The sequence below is a fragment of the Thamnophis sirtalis genome, unplaced genomic scaffold (genome assembly GCF_051295495.1).
Source record: "Thamnophis sirtalis isolate CommonGarterSnake01/CBP01778 unplaced genomic scaffold, rThaSir2_p1.2 scaffold_13, whole genome shotgun sequence".
Classification (NCBI taxonomy): domain Eukaryota; kingdom Metazoa; phylum Chordata; class Lepidosauria; order Squamata; family Natricidae; genus Thamnophis; species Thamnophis sirtalis.
Window position 1 is genome coordinate 30,685,081 of NW_028261393.1, and position 25,423 is coordinate 30,710,503.

The window sequence follows — 25,423 nt, forward strand, 5'->3', positions numbered from 1 at the left end:
CCAAAGGGGGAGCAGCTCCCTAGCCTGTCCCAACAGCTGATCTGACTGGCTTCAGCTTAGGCAGCTCCAGGCTCAGAAGTCCTGAGGTAACTGCACTTTGGGGGGTGGGGGAGTTGTGCTTTGGGGCTGCTTGACCCCCAGCCCAAAGAGTGGGTCAAAAAGCCACCACCGGGCATGGGGGCCTTTACCCATCCCTGTGGAGGAAGGACTCACTTGACAGCCGATGAAGGCAAAGGCCTGACCCTTTATTGGCTCACAACTAGACCCTGCTGGATAAAAATGGTTGAAACCTCACTGACTCAGTTAAAAGTATTGCTGGGAGGGGGAGGTTCTGAGTGAACCAGACTTCTCCTAAGGCCACTTTCCTCCCCAATTTGGCATCTGATCTGTAAAAAGCGGACCACCTCCGTCTTTGCATCCAGTCCGTGATGTAAAAAAGACAGTTAATTAACAATTGATTACTTCGTGATTAAACAATCAGTAGAATGGGTTGCCTTCAGAAGTTGTGGTACACCATCACTGGAGATATTTAAGAAGAGACTGGACAGCCATTTGTCTGGAATGATCTTGGGGCTCCTGTTTGTGCATGGGGCTGGACTAGAAGAACTCTAAGGCAGGCATCCCCAACCACGGGGGCACTGGCCACTGCTGGGTCATGCCCCTCTTGGAACTGAGCTGCACAAGCAGCGGAGGAGATTCTGCATGCGTGACTCCTCTTCATAGCTGCCTCTCCCTTCGAACTGCTAAGACAGAAAAGTTCCCCCAACTGGCCAGCCGTCTCCAGGGGCCCTTCTCAGAATTGCTGTGTGGCTCTTAAACAAAAATATTTATCAGGGAGGGGGCAGGGGGGCAAAATAAAGCAACCCTTCCAACAATAGCAAGAAAAGAGCGACCCTAGGGAGAGATTGCTTCCAGATTCACTGCCACTACAAACCGATAATCTGAAATAAACTTTTTGCTAAATTCCCCCCTACATCCCTGCATTGTCCTGGGCTCCGGTGTATTGATTTATTTCTTTTAGAATTATTTGTGACTATTACTTATTTCATTCATTTATATGCTGCCACCTCCTAGTTAGTAAGTCTGTCCCTTTTAATGATTTAGAAGTTATAATTCATCATTGGCTTCAATGGAGTATTAGGGAAGATGTATGCTTTAGTATTTCATTAAATTATGAAAGTGACATTTGCAGAAATAAAAATCTTACTAATTTTGCATTAGTTAAAAAAATAAGACTCTCCCCCATTTATAATTTTGTTCTTTTTGGAGCAACCCCAAAAAGTAAAACCAACCAACCAACTCCCACCCCAAGTAGATTCTGGTGTATTTCTCCATTTGCAGCTCAGTATGCACATCAAAGCAACCACAGAGCAGGCTTGTCTGTGGTGACATCCCAAGAGGGAAACATTGTTCTTGCATCAGAAAAACAGCCAACAACATCTTAAACTAAGGATGCCAGTCAGCGGCCTGGATTTTCAACGGAAATGGCGGCCGTATGGTGCTGCCCATCTCAGCCACAAGAACTGCAGAAACCTAATGCCAAGAGGAAACTGAGGTTGTCTTTTGGGAGCAGCTTTCTGTCCACGGAAGATATTTTTGGGAAATGAAGAACGTTGGGGAGCCACCCAGTTTAATAGCTTGCTTATGTCCTCGGAATGCTGAGCTGGACCTTCCAGGAACAAGCTGGCTTAATCTGTGGCCACCTCACCATCTTCAATGGAAGGTCCTCTGGAGAAGGTATTCTGGTGCTCAGCAGAGGCAGTTGCAAAGCACACACACACCTCGCAAAATCATCAGATCTCTGCCAGGGGTCTCCTGCATGGCTCACCTGGGTTGTCCAGTTCCCAATGATTGGTGCTCTTGCTAGAGATACAAAGGTTTTCCTGCTCCCAGGAACTTTGCAACTTTTGCAACTTTAATAAGATTTGTATGCCGCCCACTCCCTAGGGACTCTGGCTGGCTCACAACAAAAGCAAAAACATAAAATATTAAAATACAATTATTTAAAATAAAATCATCCATTCAATCACGTGGGGCTGGATTTTAATCAACATCCCCAGGCCTGCCGGAACAGCCAGGTCTTGGTCACTTTACGGAAGGCCGGGAGAGTGGTAAGGGTTCGGATCTCTGTGGGTAGCTCGTTCCATAAGGCCGGCACAGCTACAGAGAAGGCCCTCCCTCGGGGTGCCGCCAGCCGGCATTGCCCGGTCGACGGCACCTGGAGGAGACCCAACCTGTGTGATCGTATTGGTCATTGGGAGGTAAATGGCAGGAGGTGGTCTCTCAGGTTGCCAGGTCCAATACCATGTAGGGCTTTAAAAGTAACGACTAGCACCTTGAAGCGGGTCTGGAGACCAATGGGGAGCCAGTGCAGCTCACGGAGGATAAGTGTAACATGGGTGTATCTGGGTACACCCATTATCACTCGCGCGGCTGCATTCTGGACCAACTGCAGTCTTCGAACACTCTTCAGGGGCAGCCCTATGTAGAGCGCGTTACAGTAATCCAGTCTTGAGGTGTCGAGGGTGTGAGTGACTATTCGAAGGGCCTCCCGGTCCAGATAGGGCTGCAACTGGCACACCAGGTGAACCTGGGCGAAGGCCCTCCTGGTCACAGCCGACAAGTGGTGTTCTAACGTCAGCTGTGGATCCAGGAGGACCCCAAAATTGCGGACCCTCTCCGAGGGGTGTATAACTTCTCCCCCCAGGCTAAGAGGTGGAATGTCTGGACCATCTTTGGGAGGCAACATCAGTAGCCACTCGGTCTTGTCTGGATTGAGTGCAAGCTTGTTTGCTCCCATCCAGACCCTGACAGCCTCCAGGCACTGGCACATCACTTCAACTGCTTTGCTGAGTTGGCACGGGGTGGACAGATACAATTGAGTATCGTCTGCATATTGATGATATTTAATCCCGTGCCGGCGTATGATCTTACCCAGCGGCTTCATGTAGATGTTAAATAGGAGGGGGGACAGGACCGAGCCCTGTGGCACCCCATATTTAAGGGGCCTAGGGGTCGATCTCTGTCCCCCAACCAACACCGACTGCGACCTGTCCGAGAGGTAGGAGGAGAACCACTTTAAGACAGTGCCTCCCACTCCCACCTCGCGTAACCGTCGCAGAAGGATACCATGGTCGATGGTATCGAAGGCCGCTGAGAGATCAAGAAGCACTAGGATAGAGGAATGTCCTCTATCCCTGGCCCGCCAGAGATCATCGATCAGCGCGACCAAAGCAGTTTCGGTGCCGTAACCAGGCCTGAAACCCGACTGAAAGGGATCCAGATAATCTGTTTCATCCAAGGTCCATTGGACTTGAAAGGCCACCACCTTCTCAACAACCTTCCCCACGAAGGGGAGGTTGGAGACTGGGCGATAGTTGTTCAAAATGGCTGGATCCAGGGAAGGTTTCTTAAGGAGGGGTCTCACCACCACATCCTTTAGAGGATGCAGGAAGGATCCCTCCAGAAGAGAGGTGTTAACAATCCTCTGGAGCCAGCCACGTGTCACCTCCCTGTTGGTCGAGACCAGCCAGGAGGGACACGGGTCCAGTAAACAGGTGGAGGCACTCACCGCTCCCATGGCCTTGTCCACTTCTTCAGGAGCGACAAGTTGAAACTCGCTCCATAAAATCTGATCAGGACCTTCCCCTGGCGCCTCATCTGGTACCGTCCAAGTGGAGTCCAGGTCCGTCCGGATCCGAGCGATTTTATCCGACAGAAACTGAACAAATTCCTCAGCTCTATCCTGCAAGGGTTCGTCTGCATCCCTCCCTTTCAAGAGGGAGTGGGCTATCCTAAACAGGGCAGCTGGGCGAGATTCTGCGGATGCAATAACAGCGGAAAAATGCGCACATTTTGCTGCCCGTATCGCCACTAAAGTCCGAATAAAGGCTCTTAATTGTGTTCGGTTGGATTCGGAGTTACTAGCCCTCCAACGTCGCTCTAGGCATCTCTTTTGGCGCTTCATCTCCCGAAGTTCCTCAGTAAACCAAGGAGCCCTCTTGGATCCACTGCCACGGAGAGGCCGTAAAGGCGCAATCCGGTTTAGAGCCTCTGCCGCCGCTATATTCCAAGCAGCGACCAAGGACTCCACCGGACTGTGGGCCAGAGAGTCAGGTATCTCACCAAGTGCCGTCTGAAATCCCATAGGGTCAATCAGGCGCCTGGGGCGGAACCACCTAATCGGTTCTCCCTCCCTAAAGTGGGGGATTGGTTTCCGAAAGTCAAGCCTCAGTAGGAAGTGATCTGACCATGACAAGGGCAAGATCTTGATGTCCTTCAAATCTAGATCACGTCTCCACTGCTCCGAGAGAAATACGAGGTCGAGCATGTGCCCCGCTGAATGAGTCGGACCCTGAATTACCTGGGTCAAGTCTATGGCTGTCATGGAAGCTGCAATAGAGCTCTTACCTAAGAGCCAGTAACCATTCAGCCTTCACTCAGCCATCTCCCTTCCTGTCCCGTCCCCCGCAGCATATCTCCTTCACACAGCCCCCCCCCCAAGAGCCCACTCGAGATTCATCTGTTCTGACTGCCACATTAAACCATGTGGGAAGGGAAGGTTCATTCAGATCCTCCAGTGATTTGCCCCCAATATCCAGTTTGAAGGGGGCTGCATTTGGCCTTTCTGACATTAGATTAGACCTTGGGCAGGGGCTGGACTAGAAGACCCCCAAAGTCCCTTCTAGTCCTATGATTTCCTCCTCATTTTTCTTTCAGCTTTTGAGGGTACTCTCTTTCTCCCTCTGCCATTAGAGCCCCTTCCCTTGAAACGAGGGAGGTCTCTGAAAGTGTCCCTCCCCCTTCCTCCTCTGCTCTTGCTGCAGATCAGAGTCCCTCCCTCCAGCACTTCACAGGGCTGCTTGGAAGGCATCTGGCAGCGGAGCAGATTCAGTCAGAATAGAGGTCTTCTAGCCCAACCTCTGGCTCAAGCGGGAGACCTTACCATTTCAGACAAATAGCTGTCTAGTTTCTTCTTTAAACTCTCCAGTGATGGAATACCTGCAACTTCTGGAGGGAAGCATTCCACATTGCCCTCACTGTCAGGAAGTTTTCCCTTAATTCCAGGTTGCTTGTTGTCTTGGAGTACTTTCCATCTGTTGCTTCTTGTCCTGCCTTCAGATGCTTTATAGAATAGGTTGAGCCCCTATTCTTTGTGGCAACCCTTCAAATGCTGGAAGACTGCTGTCATGTCCCTCCTAGTCTTTTCATTTTTCTAGACTAGCCAAACCCAAATCCTGCAACCGTTCTTCATATATTTTAGCCTCCAGGCCTTTAATCATCTTAGTTGCCTTTTCTTTGCACTTTTTCTAGAGTCTCAATATCTTTTTTGTAATGTGGTAACCAAAACTGGATGCAGTATTTCAGGCGTGGCTTTACTAAAGCTTTATAAAACTGTACTAATACTTAACATGATTTTCATGCTATGCCCCTGTTTATACTACCAAGGATTGTATTAGCTTTTTTGGCTGCTGCCACCCACAGCTGGCTTAAAGGAGGACTCCCAAGTCCCTCTCACAGTTACTGTTTTTGAACCAGGTTTCACCAATATCTGTACTTGTACTTTTGGTTTTTTCTGTCCAGGAGTAAAACTTTGCTTTTCTCCACATTTAATTACATTTTGTTGGATAGGATCCATTGTTCAAGTCTGCAATGATTTTTTGGGGAGTTGACCTGAGGTTCTCCAGCTGGACAGACATGTGGGATGTGAGAGTCTTTTTTTGGATCCCGAGCTTGTCTTTTGGGGTGTTGGCTATTCCTGCCAGCTTAGTGTCACCTGCAAATTTAATGAGTTCCCCTTCTATTCATTTTGAAGAGTACTGGGCCTAAGATGAAACCTTGCGGTACCCCACTGCTTACTTTCCTCCATTTGGATGTAGTACCATTGAGGATGACTCATTAAGTACGGTTTGTCTGCCAGTTACAAATCCATCTGGTGGTGATGGTGTCTATCCCACATTTTTCTACCGCAGTTTACCAAGAAGTAGGTTATGGTCTATTTTATCAAATGCTTTGCTAAAGTCTAAATATACTGTCCACAGCATTTGCTGGTCTACCAGTTTAATCACTTTGTCAAAGAATGAAATAAGGTTGGTTTGGCATGATCTGGATGCTAATTATAACTTTATTTGAACTAAATCTGTTCACAGATTTATTTTTTGATTATTTTTCCAGTATCTTCCCAGGTATTGATGTGAGACTGATTGGTCTCTAGTTTCCTGTGTCTGGTTCCCCCCCCCCCATTTTTTTTTTTTTTTGAAGATGGGAACCACATCAGGTCTTTTCCAATTCTCTGGTAGTTGGTGCTTCAGGATTTTTTAAACATATGGCACAATAGTTCTGAGATAACATCTGCCAGCTCCTTCAGAACTCTGGGATGTAATCCGTCAGATCCCAATGATTTATATTCAGGAGTTCTCTTACCATTTTCTTGCTCATTTTAATTTTTATTTCTAGTCTGTCTTTTATGGTTATGTTTTTGGTAGATTGGATTCTAGTTTCTTTTTGAGTGAAGAATGATGCAAAGAATGAATTGCGTCTTCTCTCTTTAGGGGACCGATTGTTTCCTTGACTTTTTTTTCTTGTTATTTATATGTTGAAAGAAACTTTTTTTTGTTATCTTTGACTTTTGTTGCAAGTCTTTGTCTGAAGCCATTTCAGACATGCAGATCTTCTGCCCACCCACCCCCACCCCATCGGCTTGCCCTCATTCATTGGGAGGGGGCAGCAATGCAAAATTGTCTGCTGCTGGATGAGATTGCCATGCGGGGGGAGCACCACCTTTGTATCCTTAAGATTTACTTCTAGGATGGAGAAGTAGTGAAAGTAATGGAAGGGGAGAGATTTTGCAGACTTAAGACCTCCCAGACCCTCCTCTCCCTTCTAGGCCAAAGTTGTGTTAGAATCCGTCTTGGTTTTGTTTCTGCAAGATAGAATTCCTTCCGCACCTCATTCCAATTATTTTAAGGCTCCAAATTCTTTATGTGGTTCAACTTACCAGCATTTCCTTTTAATTTAGCATCTCAAAAAGGCACATGGGGCTCTCCAGGGCAGCTGGGACTAGTCTAATTGCAGTAGAGGTGTAATTTACAGAATAGAATAACACACAGACACACACGCACACGCACACGTCAAGCACATGGCTAAAAATATAATGAAACTGACAGAGACATAAAATGCATCTTGTGTGGATCTGCAGAGATTTTTTTTCCAATAAGCACTTTAGAAAGCTTGTAGAGAAGTAGAACAAGCAAAAATAAAGCTTTACGCTGTTAACTACTAACAATGATGAGCCTAAATACGCGCACTGATCATAAGATTCCTGGATCCACTTGGTGCTTTGGAAAGCAATCGAGTTTGGTTTCTTTTAAAATCTATTTGCCATTTCTGGGGCACCCACTGACCTGGGACTCTGGATAGTGTGGAAGGATTAAAAGAAAAACTGATACATTAAAAGCCCCAATGAAAGAGTGTCCTTCCAGGAGAAAAACACTGAGTAAATTTGCTGGCAAACTGTCAGTGAAGGGAAGCATGATTTCTTGGTGATAAGTAAGCAAAATAAAAGGGTTATGCAATCCACAGGACAGACTTAATACAGCTAAATCAAGCTTTCAAAAGCCTCCTCGATCCTCCAACATCTGCAATCACTGTCAGCCTTGAAGTTGAGAAAGGTCTCCGAGCAGCTGCCTCCTTTGCTACCTTTCCCTCCACTCACGTTTCCCTTTTTCTATCGGATTTGGAGTTGTCCAGTTGGAATATTGAATTGCTCAAGGAAAGTCTGGACTGCTTGAGAAAGCAGCTCCTCCTCCCCCCTGCCAGGGGATGACTCCAAATGATCTCCTTTCTGCCTTCCAGGCGAGAGAGGCTTTGCCCAAGTTAGCCCAGTCTAAGCCCTTGACTTTAACTGAGGAGCTATTACCATCTGTTTAGCCTTCTCACTTTTTATTTATTTATTTTATTTATTCATTTGATTCCTGTAGCTGCTGGACTCAACCCAGTGACTCTGGGCAGCTTACAATTCTAAAAGCTTTTTATATATTTTTATTAAATCTTGGCAAGGGCCAATTTCCACAAGATGCACCAGAATTGGGCTTCCTACTTTGAGGTTTGGGCATGAAATTGGGCAGAAGCTGAATGTGTTTGACCTGAGGAGGAGCAAAGAGGGGCTCTGGCCACATGCTGGATCAAAGTAGCCTCTTTTAAGATTAGGGAAGTGCACAAGAATTAAACACAGGGCCAATACATTAGAAGTCCCAGTGAAAGAGGGCCCTTCCAGGAGAAAAACACGAAGTAAATTTGCTGGGGTTCAAGTATCACCAAATTTTACAGAAGGTGGAATGGATGGTGCTGTTGTCCTCTAGGAGCATCGTAGCTATAATTAGGCTTAGCTAGATGTACTTTAATCAGAACGTTTAATTGGTTTGTATTAGTTATTATAGAATATGTGGAAACTCACTAGAGGAAGAGAGCTCCAGCCCATTTTTTCTCTCGCTTTCTCCTCCCTGTTCCAAAATGTGCGAAGAGAGCATGAATGAAAGGCCTGTCTCAGGAACAGCCCCATGTTTTCCAGAGGGAAAGCATTAATTCCAAGAGTTTGGATTTCAATTTCATTTGAAAAACAAACATTGACCCTTTCATCCTCATCCAGGAAGAGACCCTTGAGCCAGCCTTTGCTTTCTAATTAGATTTCTCTTTTTAAGGCTTCAGAAACACTTTGTGCATCATGAAGGCATTTAACAAATGTTTATTTTTTCAGAACACCATAGAAAACGCCGCCTGGAGCAGAAGTTAGAAGTTATGATGCCAAAAGGGATCATATCTTTTAAATATCAACTATGAAAGATTCCTTTCTTGGATGCTCCTGGCTCCAAGGGTGCCCTGCTCTGTACTGAACCAAGATGTGGGCTCTCAAGTAGAAGGAGGTGGTGCCCACTACTACCCTTACCCCAGTGCAGTGGCTCTGCTAATCTTCCTCAGGGAAGAATTGGGGTCCCAGCAGATCCCACTTCCTCCAAGGCTACCTAGAAAGGTTTCCTGGGGATTCATCCAGCCAACGCATTTCCATTCCCCTTCCAAACAACTTTGGTGCCCCAAAGCAGTGCCTCCCATGTCCACCTCTGCTCAGCATGGAAGGCTCCAAAGTGAGGCAGCAAAAGCAAAGGAGTCTCTGTCTGTGTGTGTCGGTTCTTTAAGGTCCAGAGAAAACGACGACCACCAACACCACCCCCTTGCTGAAGGTGAAACTCTTCAGGCCCACCACATCTTTCCTTTCTGGAAGGAAGGAATCCAGCCTTGTGAGGCCTTCTCAGCAGGAGACCTCAGTCCTGTCCCCAGTTGCAGCTCCATCATGTTCTCACCATCCTCCTTGTTCTCCTCAGCTACACAATGTGGTCCTTAAATTGTCATTTTGTGAACTGAAATAAAATAGCTGTTTCCCCCTTAAGGAAACCACCCGTATAAAATCTGTCATGGTGTCAGACCTGCCCCAATCCATTCGATTCCATTTGGTTGAAGCAAAGGGTTCTTTTACTAAGAGTGGTGGTTGCAGTAAAGTCAAGCCAGCTCTGAAATCACATTCGCTGGATGCAAAATAAAGTGTAGGTTTGCCCCAGCCCATCCCTCCCTCTCCACCGTCCCGTGACCTATCAGTTTCCAGCCAACTGGAGGGGAAGTCAAGTGATCTGTTGGGGTGTTTGGGAAGGACTGGCTAACCCCCTCCTCTATTTCCAGCTCTCTTCTGCCTCTTCCATCAGCACTTCCTGTCTTACTTACTTACTTTAGATTAGATTAAATAACAGAGTTGGAAGGGACCTTATAGGTCATCTAGTCCAAACAGGAGACAAATGGCAGTCCAATCTCTTCTTGAAAGCCTCCAATGATGAAGCATTTGTTTGTTTGTTTGTTTGTTTACTTACTTACTTACTTACTTACATACATACATGCATACATACATACACACACACTCACACACACACCGCCCATTGCACTATCCAAAGCAACTCCGGGTGGTGGCTGCCTTCTCTCATGACCTGTTTTGGGAAGTAGCTTCTTCAGGGGAGGGAGCCCACCAAGGGGGAGGGAGCCATACTCCACCACCCTCCATCATGGTGTTGAGGGATCTTCACTCTTCTTTGCTGGGGAAAAGAATGAGGGATGTCCCATTCCCTTGGGAGGGGGGGTCTTTCCTTGGTCTCCACCTGTTCAGGTGAATAAAAGAGTGATGGGGGTTTGTGTCCTAAAGCTTGTCACCTTGCAGAAAGATCCAACAGCCGGAAAACACAGCCATTCCCTAAGTCCTAAACAAGCATCGTCCTCTCCAGAAGGGGGAAGGGGAGCCAAGCAAGGGCTTGCCCACCGTAAGGATCATTCTGGAGGTCCTTCCCACTCAGGGAGGATATTCTCATCTTGTCCTGGAGAATCGTGTAGAGAGACAGATGGGGATCTCTCTGTGATCAATTAGTTTGAGCCATTTCATAGAAAAGTGCATCCTGCTCCTTTCATTACCAAATGCCTCAAAGTGATCCCATTAGGGTCCTGTGATCCTGCAAGCAGGTTGAGGAAGAAGAGGCGCAGGTGGGCCTGATATGGAAGTTCCTCCCTTTCTGGGTGCTGCAAATGAGCTTCCTGAACACACACCCCCACTCCCCCAGTGGAGAAGATGCTGCTCCTCCTCGGTCCCCCCACTGCTTCTGTTCTACGGTCAGTCTGTGCCAAGGCAGCTCATTTGGAGTGATGAGTGCAGTGGAGCAACTTTGAAGTACCTGCCCTGAAACAATGGGTGGAGCCAGATGGCGAGAAACCAGCCACCCGTCTCTCCCCCGAACATGGGTTGGGGCTGTGGAGGAAGCAAGTTCTGACTTGTGCAAAACCAACACAAGCTTTGTGTTCTTCGGAAGAGAATCTGGGATGTGGTGTGTTAAAGACCTGAAAAACTGACCACAAGCTCCCTTTCCACGCAACATCAGCCCTCCCACTTTGCTTGTGGATCAACCAAGCAACCACTGGACATCTGCACTTGTGCTGCAGAAAGTTCTCCCCTGATTTTTCTACCCATTCTTAATTCAATTTGGTTGAAAAGAATTTGGTTTTGACGTTTTATCCAAAGGAAAAGAGAATTTAGATAAGTGTTCCTGGATGGAGCGAGGTACAATCGCTCTAACCCTAACAGCTTCTGGAATGTTGGCTGCTCTTGCCAGCTTCATGTCATCTGCAAGTTTGAGGAGTACCATTTTCCATTCTTCTAAATTACTAAGTGGTCTACTTTCTCAAATGCCTTACTAAGGTCCAATAATACTATGCCAGGGTGTGTTCTAGTTTGGGTCCTTAGGAAAGAAAAACCCTTGACTCCATTGATGAAATGAAAAGTTCACTTTTACTAAGTTCAAGCAGTTACAGCATAAGCAAAGCTGGGTCTGAATATTCCCACACAAGCCTGTGATTTTCCCATCTCTCTGGTCCTCCCCACTTGGTCAGTCCATTAGTATCCAACAGTGTTCATTTTTGATGTTTTGAGGATCGGTGCCTCTTTGGTGGAGTTTCACATTCTGTTCTCATGGCTCCGGTCCTTGAGCAGCTGGTTCTTTCTGCATTGACACCTCTGGTTCCTGTCACCCTGTCATTCTCCTTCCTTCCCATGCCCATTCCCTACTTCCCCATTCCCATTCAGCTATGCTGAAGATGGCAGATCTGACATTGTGTCTACAGCATTTTGCTAGTTCACTAATTTAGTTATTTTATCAGAGAATGAAATAAGATTTATTTGGTATGATCTGTTTTTGACAGACCTATGTTGGCTTCTGGTTATTTATTGCTTCTAAGTGTTCGCAGATCTTTACTTGATTATCTTTTACAAGATCTTCCCAGGTATTGATGATTATACCTGGCTGGACATGCTGGTTGGGGAATTCTGGGACTTGAAGTCCACACATCTTAAAGTAGCTAAGGTTGAGAAACACTGTTGTAAATCCTCCTTTCCAGGTAAAGCCTTTTCTTCCAGGTGTCAGCCAGAAGACTTTACTTTGGAGGGGCACCACATTTTGGATGCAATCCCTGAATTGAGGTTAGATCTCCCTCTACCCCAGGGGTGGGGTGGGGGATGCACTGGTGGTTTCCATGAAAAGCCATTGCCTTTCTTCTACCCACAAAGATACCTTGACATGCTGGAATAAGAATACAGTTGAATCTGGAATATGGGGGAGGGAGTTTTCTTGCAGGATTTCATTTGAATGAAAATAAATAGGTGTTAATCTATTTACTTGTTTTTTTTTATATACGTGGTTACGTTTGCGGCTGACCACTAGGAGGCATTATACAACTTGCTTTGTCCTTGGATGAGGCTCATCACTGTACCTCTCCATCTTACACAGCATTTGTGTTGGACCCTTTACAGGATTTGAAGCTTCTTGCTCTTGAGGACTGTGTGTTGCCCTGCATTTAGTTTCAGAGCTATTTTTGGTCTTACTGTCAATAGATAGATAGAGGAGTCTATAGATGTTCTGGAGGCACACCTTCCGTTGTCTTGCTGGTGCTAATTTACACTCATAGACAAAGAAGGTTATTGTTGGTTATTTTGTTCAAGTCTCAGAGCTTCCTTCCCCCCTCCACACCTTTCTTATAAGCTGTTATATTTGCTCACAACCACAAGGAGGCTCTATTTGACCAGTTTTGTTGTTAACTGGGACTCAACAGGCACCTGTAACTTCCATCTCTTGGTGTCCAGTGTTGGAAAGTGCAAAACTTGTGATCTTCGATTCCCAGAATTGGGAGTTCTGCCTGGGACATGCATAGATCTGAAAGTTGGCAAGGTCAGACACTTCATTTTGGTTCTTGTATGTGCATTTTCCCTGCTCTGAAATTCTAGCTGTCAGGCCTGTCCCAGCTTGGGCATTTAGTAAAGATAGCCCTTCCACTCCATCCATTCGCAAAAGGTATACTATTACTAAAACCAAGTGGTTACAGCATAAGCAAAGCCATATCTAAATATTCCCATGTAAACGTAATGCTTTTCTCTTCTCCCGGGCCCCTTGGTCCTTTTATAGTTGTACAATAGTATTGTCTATGGAGATTCTCAGTCATCCAGGTCACAGTTGTCCCAAAGGTGCTTTTTCAAGAGGCAACTGAACTTGTTTTTCATAGAAGATGTTTCATTTCTCATCCAAGAAACTTCTTCTGCTCTGACTAGATGGTGGGGAATGGAAGGATTTATTTTCCTTGCAGGCATCTGGTTATTTACATTCTTTAAACGAGTTGTTGAGGCCACTTGAAGGACACAGACAAACCTTCAAGGGGCCTCAACGACGCTCTAAAAGAATGCAAATGACCAGCTGTTTGCACACGTGTGTCCTTGGATCTGCCAGGCTCTGTTCCTGGCTGAGACTTCTGGTTCCTGTCGTTCTCCCTCCCTCCCTCGTTTTCGGCAGGATGCCATTTAAGAGAAGCAGAGCTGAAGTGATGCGATGGCAGATCTGACAAATTGTAAACTTCTCTGAACAGGAATTCACTTTTGCCTATGTTGCTTCTGTCACCTGCAAACTGGGAGAGACAATCTAGAAAACTACATCCATTCTATGAGAACTTGATCATATGGTTTTTCCTGTAGTTTTAGTGGGAGGGGCTACAGCAGGGTTTGTCAGAGCCGGATTGGTCCAGAGACTGAGGGATTTTTCTTAAATATCCACCTTTCCCTCTCGGCTCCCAGTTTCCCTCAGTCTTTTGGTCCAAGCACTAGCTGTGGCTCCAGTGAGGTAGCTTTGTGAATTTTATTGGATATTCTAAATTCTGTTACATTGACTTTTAGCTGGCTCTCAGGCAGGCTACAAGCCTCGGCTGAGTCAACAAGGCTTGGCCTCACGGCTTCACAGCCTCCGGAGGGGGGTCGGCTCCCTCTGAGCTCAGCAGAGGCTGATAGAGCAAAATCCCTGCATAGCTCGAGAGCAACATCTAGCGGCCTCCTTATTTCATACCGGCCGGCTGGCCGGCAATAGGAGATGCCAGCATCACCGCCGGCTTCCCACGCGGCCTCTAAAACCTGCTGCAGCTCACAAGCATAGAGGGTGCATCTGAGCTGAGAAGATCATTCCAATTAGCAAAAGAGGTGAAAAATCACTGGCGCAGAGGTCTGCCAGGCCCAGCTCATTGCGAGGCTAACCCCTCAGAGCCACTTGCATCTAGAGCGCCCAACTCTTCACCCACGAGGCGCGGTGGCCACCTTGGTGCGACCTCGTGGGCAGCAGCCTTCTCCTGCGTTTTCTCGGAGCAGAACAGATCGGTGAATGATCGGCAGAACCAGTGGGCAAGACCTTCGTCCTTGCCTAATCCATGATAAACGTTATTACAACATGGAGCAGGCCTTTTCTCAGGCTTTGCAACTTCCCACGGTAGATGCACCCATTGCTCTTTTGGCCAATGCCTCCACTGTAGTCTCAGGGGACGTGGCCGACAAGCTGAAGCCAGAGTACAAGCGTGCGGAACTTACCCTTTGTAAGAACTTCAACGCTTCTGCCTGGGCCATTAAGGCGGCTGCGGCAGCGTCCTACTTCAACCGCATCCCGATCCAAGATGAGCATGTTCCCCAAGACTTCACAAAAATCTTTTCAGCTACCCAATTTTCAGCGGACACCACCTAGATTCCATTAAATTTGCATCCAGAGCATTATCCACCTCTGTGACGGTAAGGAGACTCCTGTGGCTCTGGAATTGGCAAATGGACAATAAGTCCAAATGGAACCTAGTGGCGGCCCCCTTCTCCAGCCCTAACCTTTTTGGGGCTTCCCTTGATCCCATCCTTGTGGAGAACAAGGATAAGAAGAAGGTCCTACCTTCCAACACAAAGAAGCCAGATAATCGTCCGGCTTCATACCATAGGTCTTTGTCCTTCAGGGGTCCCGACCAGGACTACTGCCCACAATGGTATACTCCCTATAGGTATGACAGGCAGAATCAATGGCCGTTCTACCAAGATAGAAACAGGTACCAAGGTCGGTCCAAATGACCCTTTTGCGGAGGGGGCAGCTGCTCCTTCTGCAGGGGGAAATGACTCGAACCTGAGTCTCTCCATAGGCGGCCGCCTGGCATCCTTCACGGACCAGTGGGACCAGATAACTTCGGATGCTTGGGTCAGGTTGACAATCAGAGAAGGTCTCTGGCTGGAGTTCCTAGCCCCTCCCCCGACACTCTTCAGGGCTTCCCCCCCCTCCAGGGACCCAGAAAGGCAACACCTAATGCTTCTAGCCATCCAACACCTGCTGGACATTCAGGCAGTTGAGCTGGTCCCTCAAGAGGAATGGGGACAAGGTGTTTATTTGAACCTCTTCATTGTTCCCAAGAGCTCCGGGGAATGGAGGGTCATCCTGGACTTGAAACATCTGAATTCCTTCCTGGTCTACCGGCGTTTCAAGATGTCCTCCCTCAGGTCCATACTATTAGGAATCAGGCAGGGGGACTTCATGGCATCAATGGACCTAACAGAGGCATACTTACACATTCCGATTCGACCGACTCACCACAAATTCCTCCGCTTCTCATACGGGGGTCGTAACTTTCAATACAGGGCTCTTCCATTCTGGCCTTTGCCCCCCGCACGTTCACGAAAGTCCTGGTGGCAATGGCAGCTCACCTATGTTCCCGGTCAGTGAGACTCCATTGTTACCTGGATGACGTGCTCGTTCTTCCCCAGTCCCAAGTGCAGGCAAATCTGGATCTGCAGGTCACCATCTGATCGTTACAGTCCCTGGGGTTTTCCATCAACTTCCCCAAGAGTCACCTCTCCCTCCAATGAGAATCCTGCATCTAGACACAGTAATAGACTCAGTCACGGGACTGGTTCGCCTTTCAATAGAAAGTCTGTCAAGTCTGCAATCAATGACATGACACATCCGCGCAAGTCAGTCAGCTTCCATCCTGACATTGGCACAATTGCTGGGCAAGATGGTGTCATGCATAGGAATCGTTCCGTGGGCCTGCCTACACTCCAGAACATTACAGTGGACTCTCTTTACCTTCCAACGATGGCGGATGAGCAACTCTGGCTGGAGCTGAAGGAGGCCCATCTGGCATTGCTTCATTTTCGGAACTCAATCAGCAACCAGCATGTCCTCCTCCTGACAGACAATATAGCGGCCAAGGCCCACATAAATCGCCAAGGGGGGGACCCATTCCAGGAGTCTGTGTCTAGAGGCTCGCAGGCTCGGCCTATGGGTAGAGAGGAACTTGAAATCCATCCTCTCAGAACATATCTCGTGTGTAGCCAACCACCAAGTCGACTGGTTGAGCTGGATGACAGTGGATCACATCAAGTGGCAGCTGGACCCAGAGATATTCCACAGGATCTGCCTCCACTTGTTTGCCAGTCCAAGCAATGCTCAGCTCCCCGATTCTATTCCCACTTTCCCGCACGCAATGCAGAGGGCACAGACGCTCTCCGGAGCCCGTGGCCTCCTGGTCTTCTTTATGCCTTTCCCCCCTTCCCTCTCATCCAGGGAACCCTGAGGAAATTAATGCTGAAGGGGGCCCATGTCATTCTGGTGGCCCCATTCTGGCCGAGGTGCCTTTGGTTCGTGGACTTGGTCCAACTATCCATATCTCTCCCCTGGAGAATCCCCCAGGAGGAAGTTGCCTTGTGCCAGGGGTCTTGCTCCACCCAGAGCCCCAATGGCTCCAGCTGACAGTCTGGCACTTGCCTGCTGAGGGGCGCCAGTGTCTTGGCTAAGGTTATCTCTACTATCGAGGCAGTCAGGCGTCCTTCCACCACCCAAATTTACAATTCGATGTGGTCAGCGTTCATGTCCTGGTGTGGGAGGTTTCAGATTTCACCGGCTTCTGCCTCTATTGCCCAGGTTCTTGAATTCCTGCAACACGGTCTAGACCTCGGTCTCTCTCATAATACCTTAAGGAGACAGATGGTTGCCCTTTCCTTGGTCCTGGGAGGGGAGGGAGCGGGGTCCTTGGCGCAGTCGCCATTGGTAAAATGCTTCCTTAAGGGAGCGACAAACCTGTGTCCTCCACCGGTACGCAGGTTCCCCAGATGGGACCTTCCCCTGGTTTTTAGAGCCCTTACGGGTGCTCACTTCAAACTTTGCGAATGGTGCACCTCAGATTCCTGACTCTGAAGGTCATCTTTCTAGTGGCTGTCATTTCAGCCAGACGCATTTCCAAGCTGGGCGCTCTGTCGTCCAAGGAGGATTTGTGTCAATTTCACCAGGACAAGGTTGTTCTGAGATTAAACCCGACCTTTCTCCTGAAAGTCAATTCCCTATTCCATAGGTCACAGGAGGTCATCCTGCCCAATTTCTGTCCCTCTCCCTCTCACCAGAGGGAGGTCCTCTGGCACCGCCTGGATGTACGCCGTGCCCTGCCCATCTACCTCATGTACATCCTCCACCAGGCGGTCAGAGGCCCTGTTCCTGTCCTTCCAAGCTAGGTCACTTGGGGCTAGGGTGTCCTCCTCCACCATTGGCAGGTGGGTGAGACAGGCCATCATGGAGGCTTATCAAGCCGTACACTGGGTACCTCCACAGGGCATCACCGCCCACTCCACCAGGAGCGTGGCTACTACCGCTGCCTGGGTTACCAGGGCTCCGATGGAGGATATTTGTAGGGCAGCCACCTGGACCTCTCCTACCCCCTTCATTCGTCATTACCGCCTTGACCTTTTCGCTTCGGCGGATGCGTCTTTCAGCCGTAGGGTGCTCCAACAGATGGCGACCCCCCTCCCCCAGTGTCTTCGGCCTGCCCTGGGACTTAGCTTGGGTATGTCCCTGCTGTAGCCCCTCCCACCAAAACCACAGGAAAAAGAATGTTGGTCCTTACCTGAACATTTCTTTTCTGTAGTAGAGGTGGGAAGGGCTACTTTCCCACCCTTTATGATTCAATGGGGTCGGGGACGTCAGGTTGTTGTTGTTGTGGTTATTGTTATGGTTGTTCTCGTTCTTGGGATGTTATTTCCTTACATGATGCTATCAGCTTTTCCATTCGACCTCGTGAAACTGGGAGCTGAGAGGGAAAGGAGGTTATTTTTAAAAAATCCCTCAGTCTCTGGACCAAACAGGCTGTGACAAACCCTGCTGGAACGATCTCCCCGTGGAGATTCGTACCCTCACCACCGTCCAGACCTTCCGCACAGCCCTTAAGACCTGGCTAGCCCGTCAGGCCTGGGGACAAAGATAACTGTCCCCACCCGAATGATGAATGAATGTTGCTTACTATTTTACTTCTGTGTATTGTTGTGTCTATTGTCTGTATACCCCCCCCCCTTATTTTATGTAAGCCGCCCTGAGTCCCCTCAGGGAAAAGGGCGGCCTATAAGCATTAATAAATACCTAAAAAATACCTAATACCTGCTGTAGCCCCTCCCACCTCTGCTACAGAAAATAAACGTTCAGGTAAGGACCAGTGTTCTTTCTATCACTGTACAGCAACAGCCCTCCCTAAAATGGGTTTTGCCTTATGGTTGTGTTTCCTATTCAAACTGTAAGGCTTTTTCTCCTTTCAAGCATTTTCCTGCAAATGCAGGTCCAATTTGTTTCAGATCTGTTACATACTAGCTTCAACTATAGTGGTCGGGTAATGGAAAGGCACACAAGGCTAAAGGCAACAACAGCTCCTTATTAAAGTACAACAAGTAAGAACAGTCCAGCAAGTAAATCCAGCCCGGAGCTCAGCGTGGCTTCGAGCAGCCATTTTTTAGCGGCAATCTCAAAACACCCTCAGAACACAAAATGGCCATGCACGCCCCACCAACTTGTGCTAGCTGTGGAGGAGACCATGCCAGATTGTTTTGCCATTTCCGCAACGCTACCAGCCAGCGCTGCAAGCAAAAAGGGCACATCAATAAGGTGTGCAGAAGTGAGCACTCCATGACAACCTGGCAGCCAAGAAGTCGAGGAAACTGACTCCACAAGCAAAATTCAGAATTTTAGCATAGGGGACTCAGTACACGTCCACAACTACGCCGGGGGAACTCTGTGGATTCCTGCCACAGTGATAGGCATCACTGGGCCTCGCTCTTATCTTGTAGAGCTCAAGGACGGTCGGAATTGGAGAAGGCACGTTGACCAACTCCATGGCCGCCTCTCCAACTCTACTCTTAGACAACCAGAGATAACTCCTGCATGAGTTAGCCAAAGCCCTACCCAAATGGAGCAAACACTCACAGGCAGCTCAAACCCGAGGGTACCAGGAAACCTATCTGGTTATGTTGCAGGCCTGCAGCGAGTTCCGAGCAAACCGGCTCTAGAAGCTCCAGCTGCGGCCTGTGAAAGGTTACAGGAGCTTCCACCAAGCGAAGCTGGGGAGCAAACAGATCCGTCCGACCTGCTCAAAGAACACCCTCCGACTGAGCTGTGCAGGTCAGGCAGAGCTACCCCAAAGCCCACCTACCTGCGTGACTACGTGACCAGTAGGATTGTTCCATCTAAGAGGGGAGGGGTGTTACATACTAGCTTAAACTATAGTGGTTTCCACCAAGGTCCTCTGTTCCGGCAGGAACAGAGGTTTAATCTCATTGGTCAAAGGGTCTGACAGCTCCCTATAAAAGAACTGCTGTCAGACTCAACCTTCGCTGGATTGTACATAGTTGCTACTGAGTTAATAAAGAGCTGTTGTTACTGTTAGCCTGTGTGTTCCATTACCTGATCTAACAAAGATCAGCCATTGGTTTCAAGAAGAATGTAATTCTCCATACAGCCTGACATTGTGGGTTGAGAGAGAAGCACCGGCTTTCATGTCTGTTGCGGGATTAGGATACACAGAGCCCTGGTTTCTAGTCTGGTGACTTCACCATTTTTTCCACCCAAATTGTAATATGTACTAGCATCCTAATTTTGGAAACTTTTAATTCAGTAGATTATAATTGTATTTGCCTTTTATGCAACCACATCACATGGAACTCATATTTGCAATCAACTGCTCTTGCAAGATCATTTTTACAAGTACAGTTATCAAGGTAGATATCATTATTTTAGTTTGTTTGTGACACCTGTTGATTAAACATCATTTGTCCGATTCACTGTAGTTTCTCTTAGCCATCCAAATGTATTTTAGACTGCTGCATTGCTTTTAATTAACCATTATTATTAATTGAATTTGGATTTTACTTCTAAAGTAATTTGTAAGTCTGTACTTTGAGACCTTATTTGAAGCAGAGAATGTAAGTAACGGAGGCCCAAATAAATGCCTTTGCTTTTTTGATGTATGCAACTCTGTTCAGTTGAGCTGGACAGAGGTATTTTCCAGAAGAAGCCTTACTGGAAAGAATTCAGGTTCGACTTAACTCAGATCCCAGCGGGGGAGACTGTCATGGCGGCAGAATTCCGAATTTACAAGATGAAAAGTTACACCTGCCATGTTAATCAGACCCTTCACATCAGCATTTACGAGGTCATCCAGGAGCACCCAAGCAGGTACAAAGAGACCCAAACTTTTGATTTCAGGCCTTAGCTGACTGGTTGGTGGCTCCAGCCCCTGTTTCTCTGATTAAACATTTCAATTGAATGGGAACAAAAAAGCTACCAAGAAGAATTCTTCTTCTTGCCAGCGAATGACAAGGAGATGTTCTGCTTTGTTAATTTTGCTTCTCCTCTCTCACTAAAGGGGCTGTAGCAAAACATCCCTTGACTCCAAAGGGACAATCATTTGAAACTGCAGACAAGACTGATGTTTGTACATCTGTTAATAAATATCAGACAATGTAAAAATAAAAGCAGCAGAGGTCAAAGATTTGCAATTAAAGCATGGAGGAATCCTCTTATCTTTAGACATGCATTTAAGACCATGTTTGGGACTAGAATTTCCATTGCTAAGCAAGGTGATTGTTAAGTGAGTTGTTCCCAATTTAACAAACTTTTTGCCACAGTTGTTAAGTGATTCTAACTTCTCCCATTGCTGGTCAAAAACTGGCTGGAATGGTTGCAAATGGTGATCACCTAACCCTGCAATGCCACAACCATCATAAATACATGCCAATTGCCAAGCACTCGAATTTAGAACATGTGACTATGTGGATGCTGTAACAGTTGTAAACTTGAGAACTCGTCATAACTCACCTTTTTTCTGGTGACACTGTAACTTTGAATGAGCGTTAAAGGAGTGAGGGTGAATTGAGGACCAGTCTAGGTGTTTCCAACTTTTCCTGTTCAACCAGGGGCAAGCACAAGGCCTTCGGCTGTGTGTGTCCGAAGAGCCATCGCCCGGATCACCTGCTGGTTTATTTGGGCCCCTGAAGATTGATGTGCTATGTACTACTTCTGTAGCTGTACCAATCCTGCCCAGAGTCTTCCCGTGTCAAGCAAGCCTTCTTGGCCTGCTTTCCTTTCTCAGAATTTAAGAATGTGGGAAGATGAGGAGAGTGGTTCTTGCCACTGGCCTGCCATCGGGTGGGATGAAAGCCAAGAGCAGATGTCTTAGTCTTGAAGGCTCTGCTCAAGAGCCAGGGATGGGTGGGAGAGGAATTTACTTAGTAATTCCTTTTTTAAACCACTCAAGAGTTAAAGCTCTCTGATAGTTTATGATAACATCTGGCATGTTCACTGTTTTCATTTTAATCTGAAAGGCTCTGATATATTTTCTGCTCCTCCAGGGAATCTGAGCTTATGTTCTTAGTTCTTCAGGAATGTCTGGCTGGCATGGATGGATGGCTGACCTTCGATGTCACAGCTGCTAGTAACCACTGGTTGTTGAACCGTAAATACAATTTGGGGCTGAGACTTTATGTGGAGACAGAGGATGGTAAGGCTAATGTGTTGTTTTGTCCATTCCTGTTTGAAGGGAGGAGATACTCACAGGTAATTGGGAGAAGATACCAACTCAGTAAACAGAAACTTTGGTTCATCTAAAGCAGGAGTCTCCCATGGACTGGTACCAGTCTGTGGCTTGTTGGGAATTGGTCCTTCCAAGTAGCGGGCAAAGTTTCATTTGTGCAAGTGGCAGATGTGTGCTCCCACTGCCACCACCGCTGCTGCCCATCCATGGAGCTGGAAAGGTTGGGGACCATTGAGCTAAAGGAATGGACAATTATGTTGCTATGTGAAGATATCAAAAGCTGCTGCTTCCCTAATGCTCCTTAATTCTGCTGAGGTTTTCTGCAATCAGCTAGGAATTGAATTAAACAGACATTCTCCAAGGCAGTTAAAACAGTCCTATTTCATCCACATGTCTGCCCCCATTTCCTTCTACAATGTTTATTCAGAAATAACACTTATCCTTGCAATTTACCCTTGCAACATTAATTAGAAATTTCTGTCTCCTGCTCTTTGTCAATCATGTTTTCAGGGAACACAACTATTCCTGCTGAAGTCCTATCCAATTAGTTTAAACAGACAAATAAAACAGATTAACAGAGGTGGAAGGGACCTTGTAAGTCATCTAGTCCAACCCCTTGCCCAAGCAGGAGACCCTACACCATTTCTGACAGACGGCAGTCCCAACTCTTCTTGAAAGCCTCCAGTGATGAAGCTCCCACAATTTCTGAAGGGTTGATTGCTCTCATTCTCAGAAAAGTTCTCCTCATTTCTAGGGAGTTTTTTATATCGTTTTTTATTTTATATTGTTTATACAGATCACTGGTTGAGTGGTGTGATACCTGAGTATCATACATTTCAATACAAACATAGTCATAGTTACCACATTTCATTTTCATTATTTCTTATTATTTACCCATATCTTTTTATTATCACCCTTCAGTTCTAAGCCTTCCTCTTCCTCTTTCATATATCTTAATATATTGATATACATATACAATATTTCCCCTTTTTAACTCCCCCTCCTATCACTATTGTTTTCAAAGACATGGTAATAACATTTCTTTTCTGTTTCTCATCTTCCATCTGTTTTGTTATTCATATTTCCATTATTTAGCTCTTCACATCTATCTATATTGAAGTTCCGTCCTTTCCTTCTTTCATTATTCAATATCTCAATATACACTTCTGGTACCAATAACAATCATTTAAAGCATTTAAAATATATATATTTCATTTTTTTTCTAATATCATCATTCCAACTTTAATTTTCAATTAAAACTTAATTCCCATTCATACATGTTCTTTCCAATCCTTTAGTCCATATAATTCTATTAATACACATGTTTACATTAAAATATATTCATTCATCTAATCACCTTTTGTTTAATTCTTTTCATTACTAATCTGTTCTGACCCCCTCCTCCGTCCAGTAACAAATGCCGAGACAAGCTTAACTGGAATTTTCACAGCACTTTAATTAACAGAAAACATAAAGTTCGGTGGCTGAAAGCCCAAGTATAAACTAACAGATAAGAACTGTTCCGCCCCAGGCGCCTGATGGACTCTATGGGATTTCAGACGGCGCTTGGGGAAATACCTGACTCTCTCGTCCACTGTCCGGCGGAGTCCTTGGTCGCTGCTTGGAATATAGCGGCGGCGGAGGCTCTAAACCGGATTGCGCCTTTACGGCCTCTCCACGGCAGTGGATCCAGGAGGGCTCCTTGGTTCACCGAGGAACTCCGGGAGATGAAGCGCCAAAAGAGACGCCTAGAGCGACGCTGGAGGGCCAGTAACTCTGAATCCAACCGAACACAATTAAGAGCCTTTATTAGGACTTATCTAGTGGCGATACGGGCGGCAAAATATGCGCATTTTTCCGCTCCTATTGCATCCGCAGAATCGAGCCCAGCCGCCCTGTTTAGAATAGCCCGCTCCCTCTTGAAAGGGAGGGATGCAGACGACCCTTTACAGGGTAGAGCTGAGGAATTTGTCCAGTTTCTGTCAGATAAAATTGCTCGGATTCGGACGGACCTGGACTCCACTTGGACGGTACCAGCCGAGGTGCCGGGGGAAGGTCTTGATCGGATTTTATGGAACGAGTTTCAACTTGTCGCTCCTGAGGAAGTGGACAAGGCCATGGGAGCGGTGAGTGCCTCCATCTGTATACTGGACCCATGCCCCTCCTGGCTGGTTTCGAGCAGCAGGGAGGTGACATGTGGCTGGCTCCAGAGGATTGTTAACACCTCCCTACGGGAGGGATCCTTCCCGCACACCCTAAAGGATGGTGAGACCCCTCCTGAAGAAACCTTCCCTGGACCCAGCCATCGTCCAGTCTCCAACCTCCCTTTCTTAGGGAAGGTTGTTGAGAAGGTGGTGGCCTTTCAACTCCAACGGACCTTGGATGAAGCTGATTATCTGGATCCCTTTCAGTCGGGTTTCAGGCCTGGTCACGGCACGGAAATTGCTTTGGTCGCGCTGATTGATGATCTCTGGGGAGGCAGGGATAGAGGTCATTCCTCTATCCTAGTGCTCCTTGACCTCTCAGCGGCCTTCGATACCATCGACCATGGTATCCTTCTGCGACGGTTGCGAGAGGTGGGAGTGGGAGGCACCGTTCTACGGTGGTTTTCCTCCTACCTCTCGGACAGGTCGCAGTCGGTGTTGGTTGGAGGGCAGAGGCCCCTCAGTTATGGGGTGCCGCAGGGCTCGGTCCTGTCCCCCCTTCTATTTAACATCTACATGAAGCCACTGGGTGAGATCATACACCGGCATGGGATTAAATACCACCAATACGCGGACGATACTCAACTGTATCTGTTGGCCCCGTGCCAACTTAGCGAAGCAGTAGAAGTTATGTGCCAGTGCCTGGAGGCTGTCAGAGTCTGGATGGGAGCGAACAAGCTTGCACTCAATCCAGACAAGACTGAGTGGCTATTGATGCTCCCTCCCAAGGATGGTCCAGTTATCCCATCTCTTAGCCTGGGGGGTGAAATTATACGCCCCTCAGAGAGGGTTCGCAATTTGGGAGTCCTCCTGGATCCACAGCTGACGTTAGAACATCATTTGTCGGCTGTGACCAGGGGGGCCTTTGCCCAGGTTCGCCTGGTGCACCAGTTGCAACCCTATTTGGACCGGGAGGCCCTTCGCATGGTCACTCACGCCCTCGTCACCTCAAGACTGGATTACTGTAACACGCTCTACATGGGGCTGCCCCTGAAGAGTGCTTGAAGGCTGCAGTTGGTCCAGAATGCAGCCGCGCGAGCGATAATGGGTATACCTAGATACACCCATGTTACACCTATCCTCCGCGAGCTGCACTGGCTCCCCATTGGTCTCTGGACACGCTTCAAGGTGCTAGTCGTTACTTTTAAAGCCCTACATGGTTTAGGACCTGGCTACCTGAGAGACAACCTCCTGCCATTCACCTCCCAAAGACCGATAAGATCACACAGATTGGGCCTCCTCTGGGTGCCATCGGCCGGTCAATGTTGGCTGGCGACCCCCCGGGGGAGGGCCTTCTCTGTTGCTGCCCCGGTCCTATGGAATGATCTCCCATAGAGATCCGGACCCTCACTACTCTTCCGGTCTTCCGTAAAGCTACTAAGACCTGGCTGTTCCAGCAGGCCTGGGGCTGTTGATTAGCATCCAGTCCCATTTTAAGTAGTATGTATGTTGCGTAATTTTAAACT

The 25,423-nt window shown here is 47.4% G+C and overlaps 1 protein-coding gene across 1 annotated transcript in view; it reads left to right on the plus strand.

Annotated features, from left to right (window-relative positions):
- The window catches only part of BMP8A (bone morphogenetic protein 8a), a 37,372-nt gene that overhangs the window by 1,734 nt on the left and 10,215 nt on the right, over positions 1-25,423 (plus strand). The window contains exons 2-3 of the mRNA XM_087728286.1: positions 20,204-20,396; positions 21,572-21,720. Coding sequence (XP_087584412.1) covers positions 20,204-20,396; positions 21,572-21,720 — 342 coding nt within the window. The remainder of the gene's footprint in view (positions 1-20,203; positions 20,397-21,571; positions 21,721-25,423) is intronic.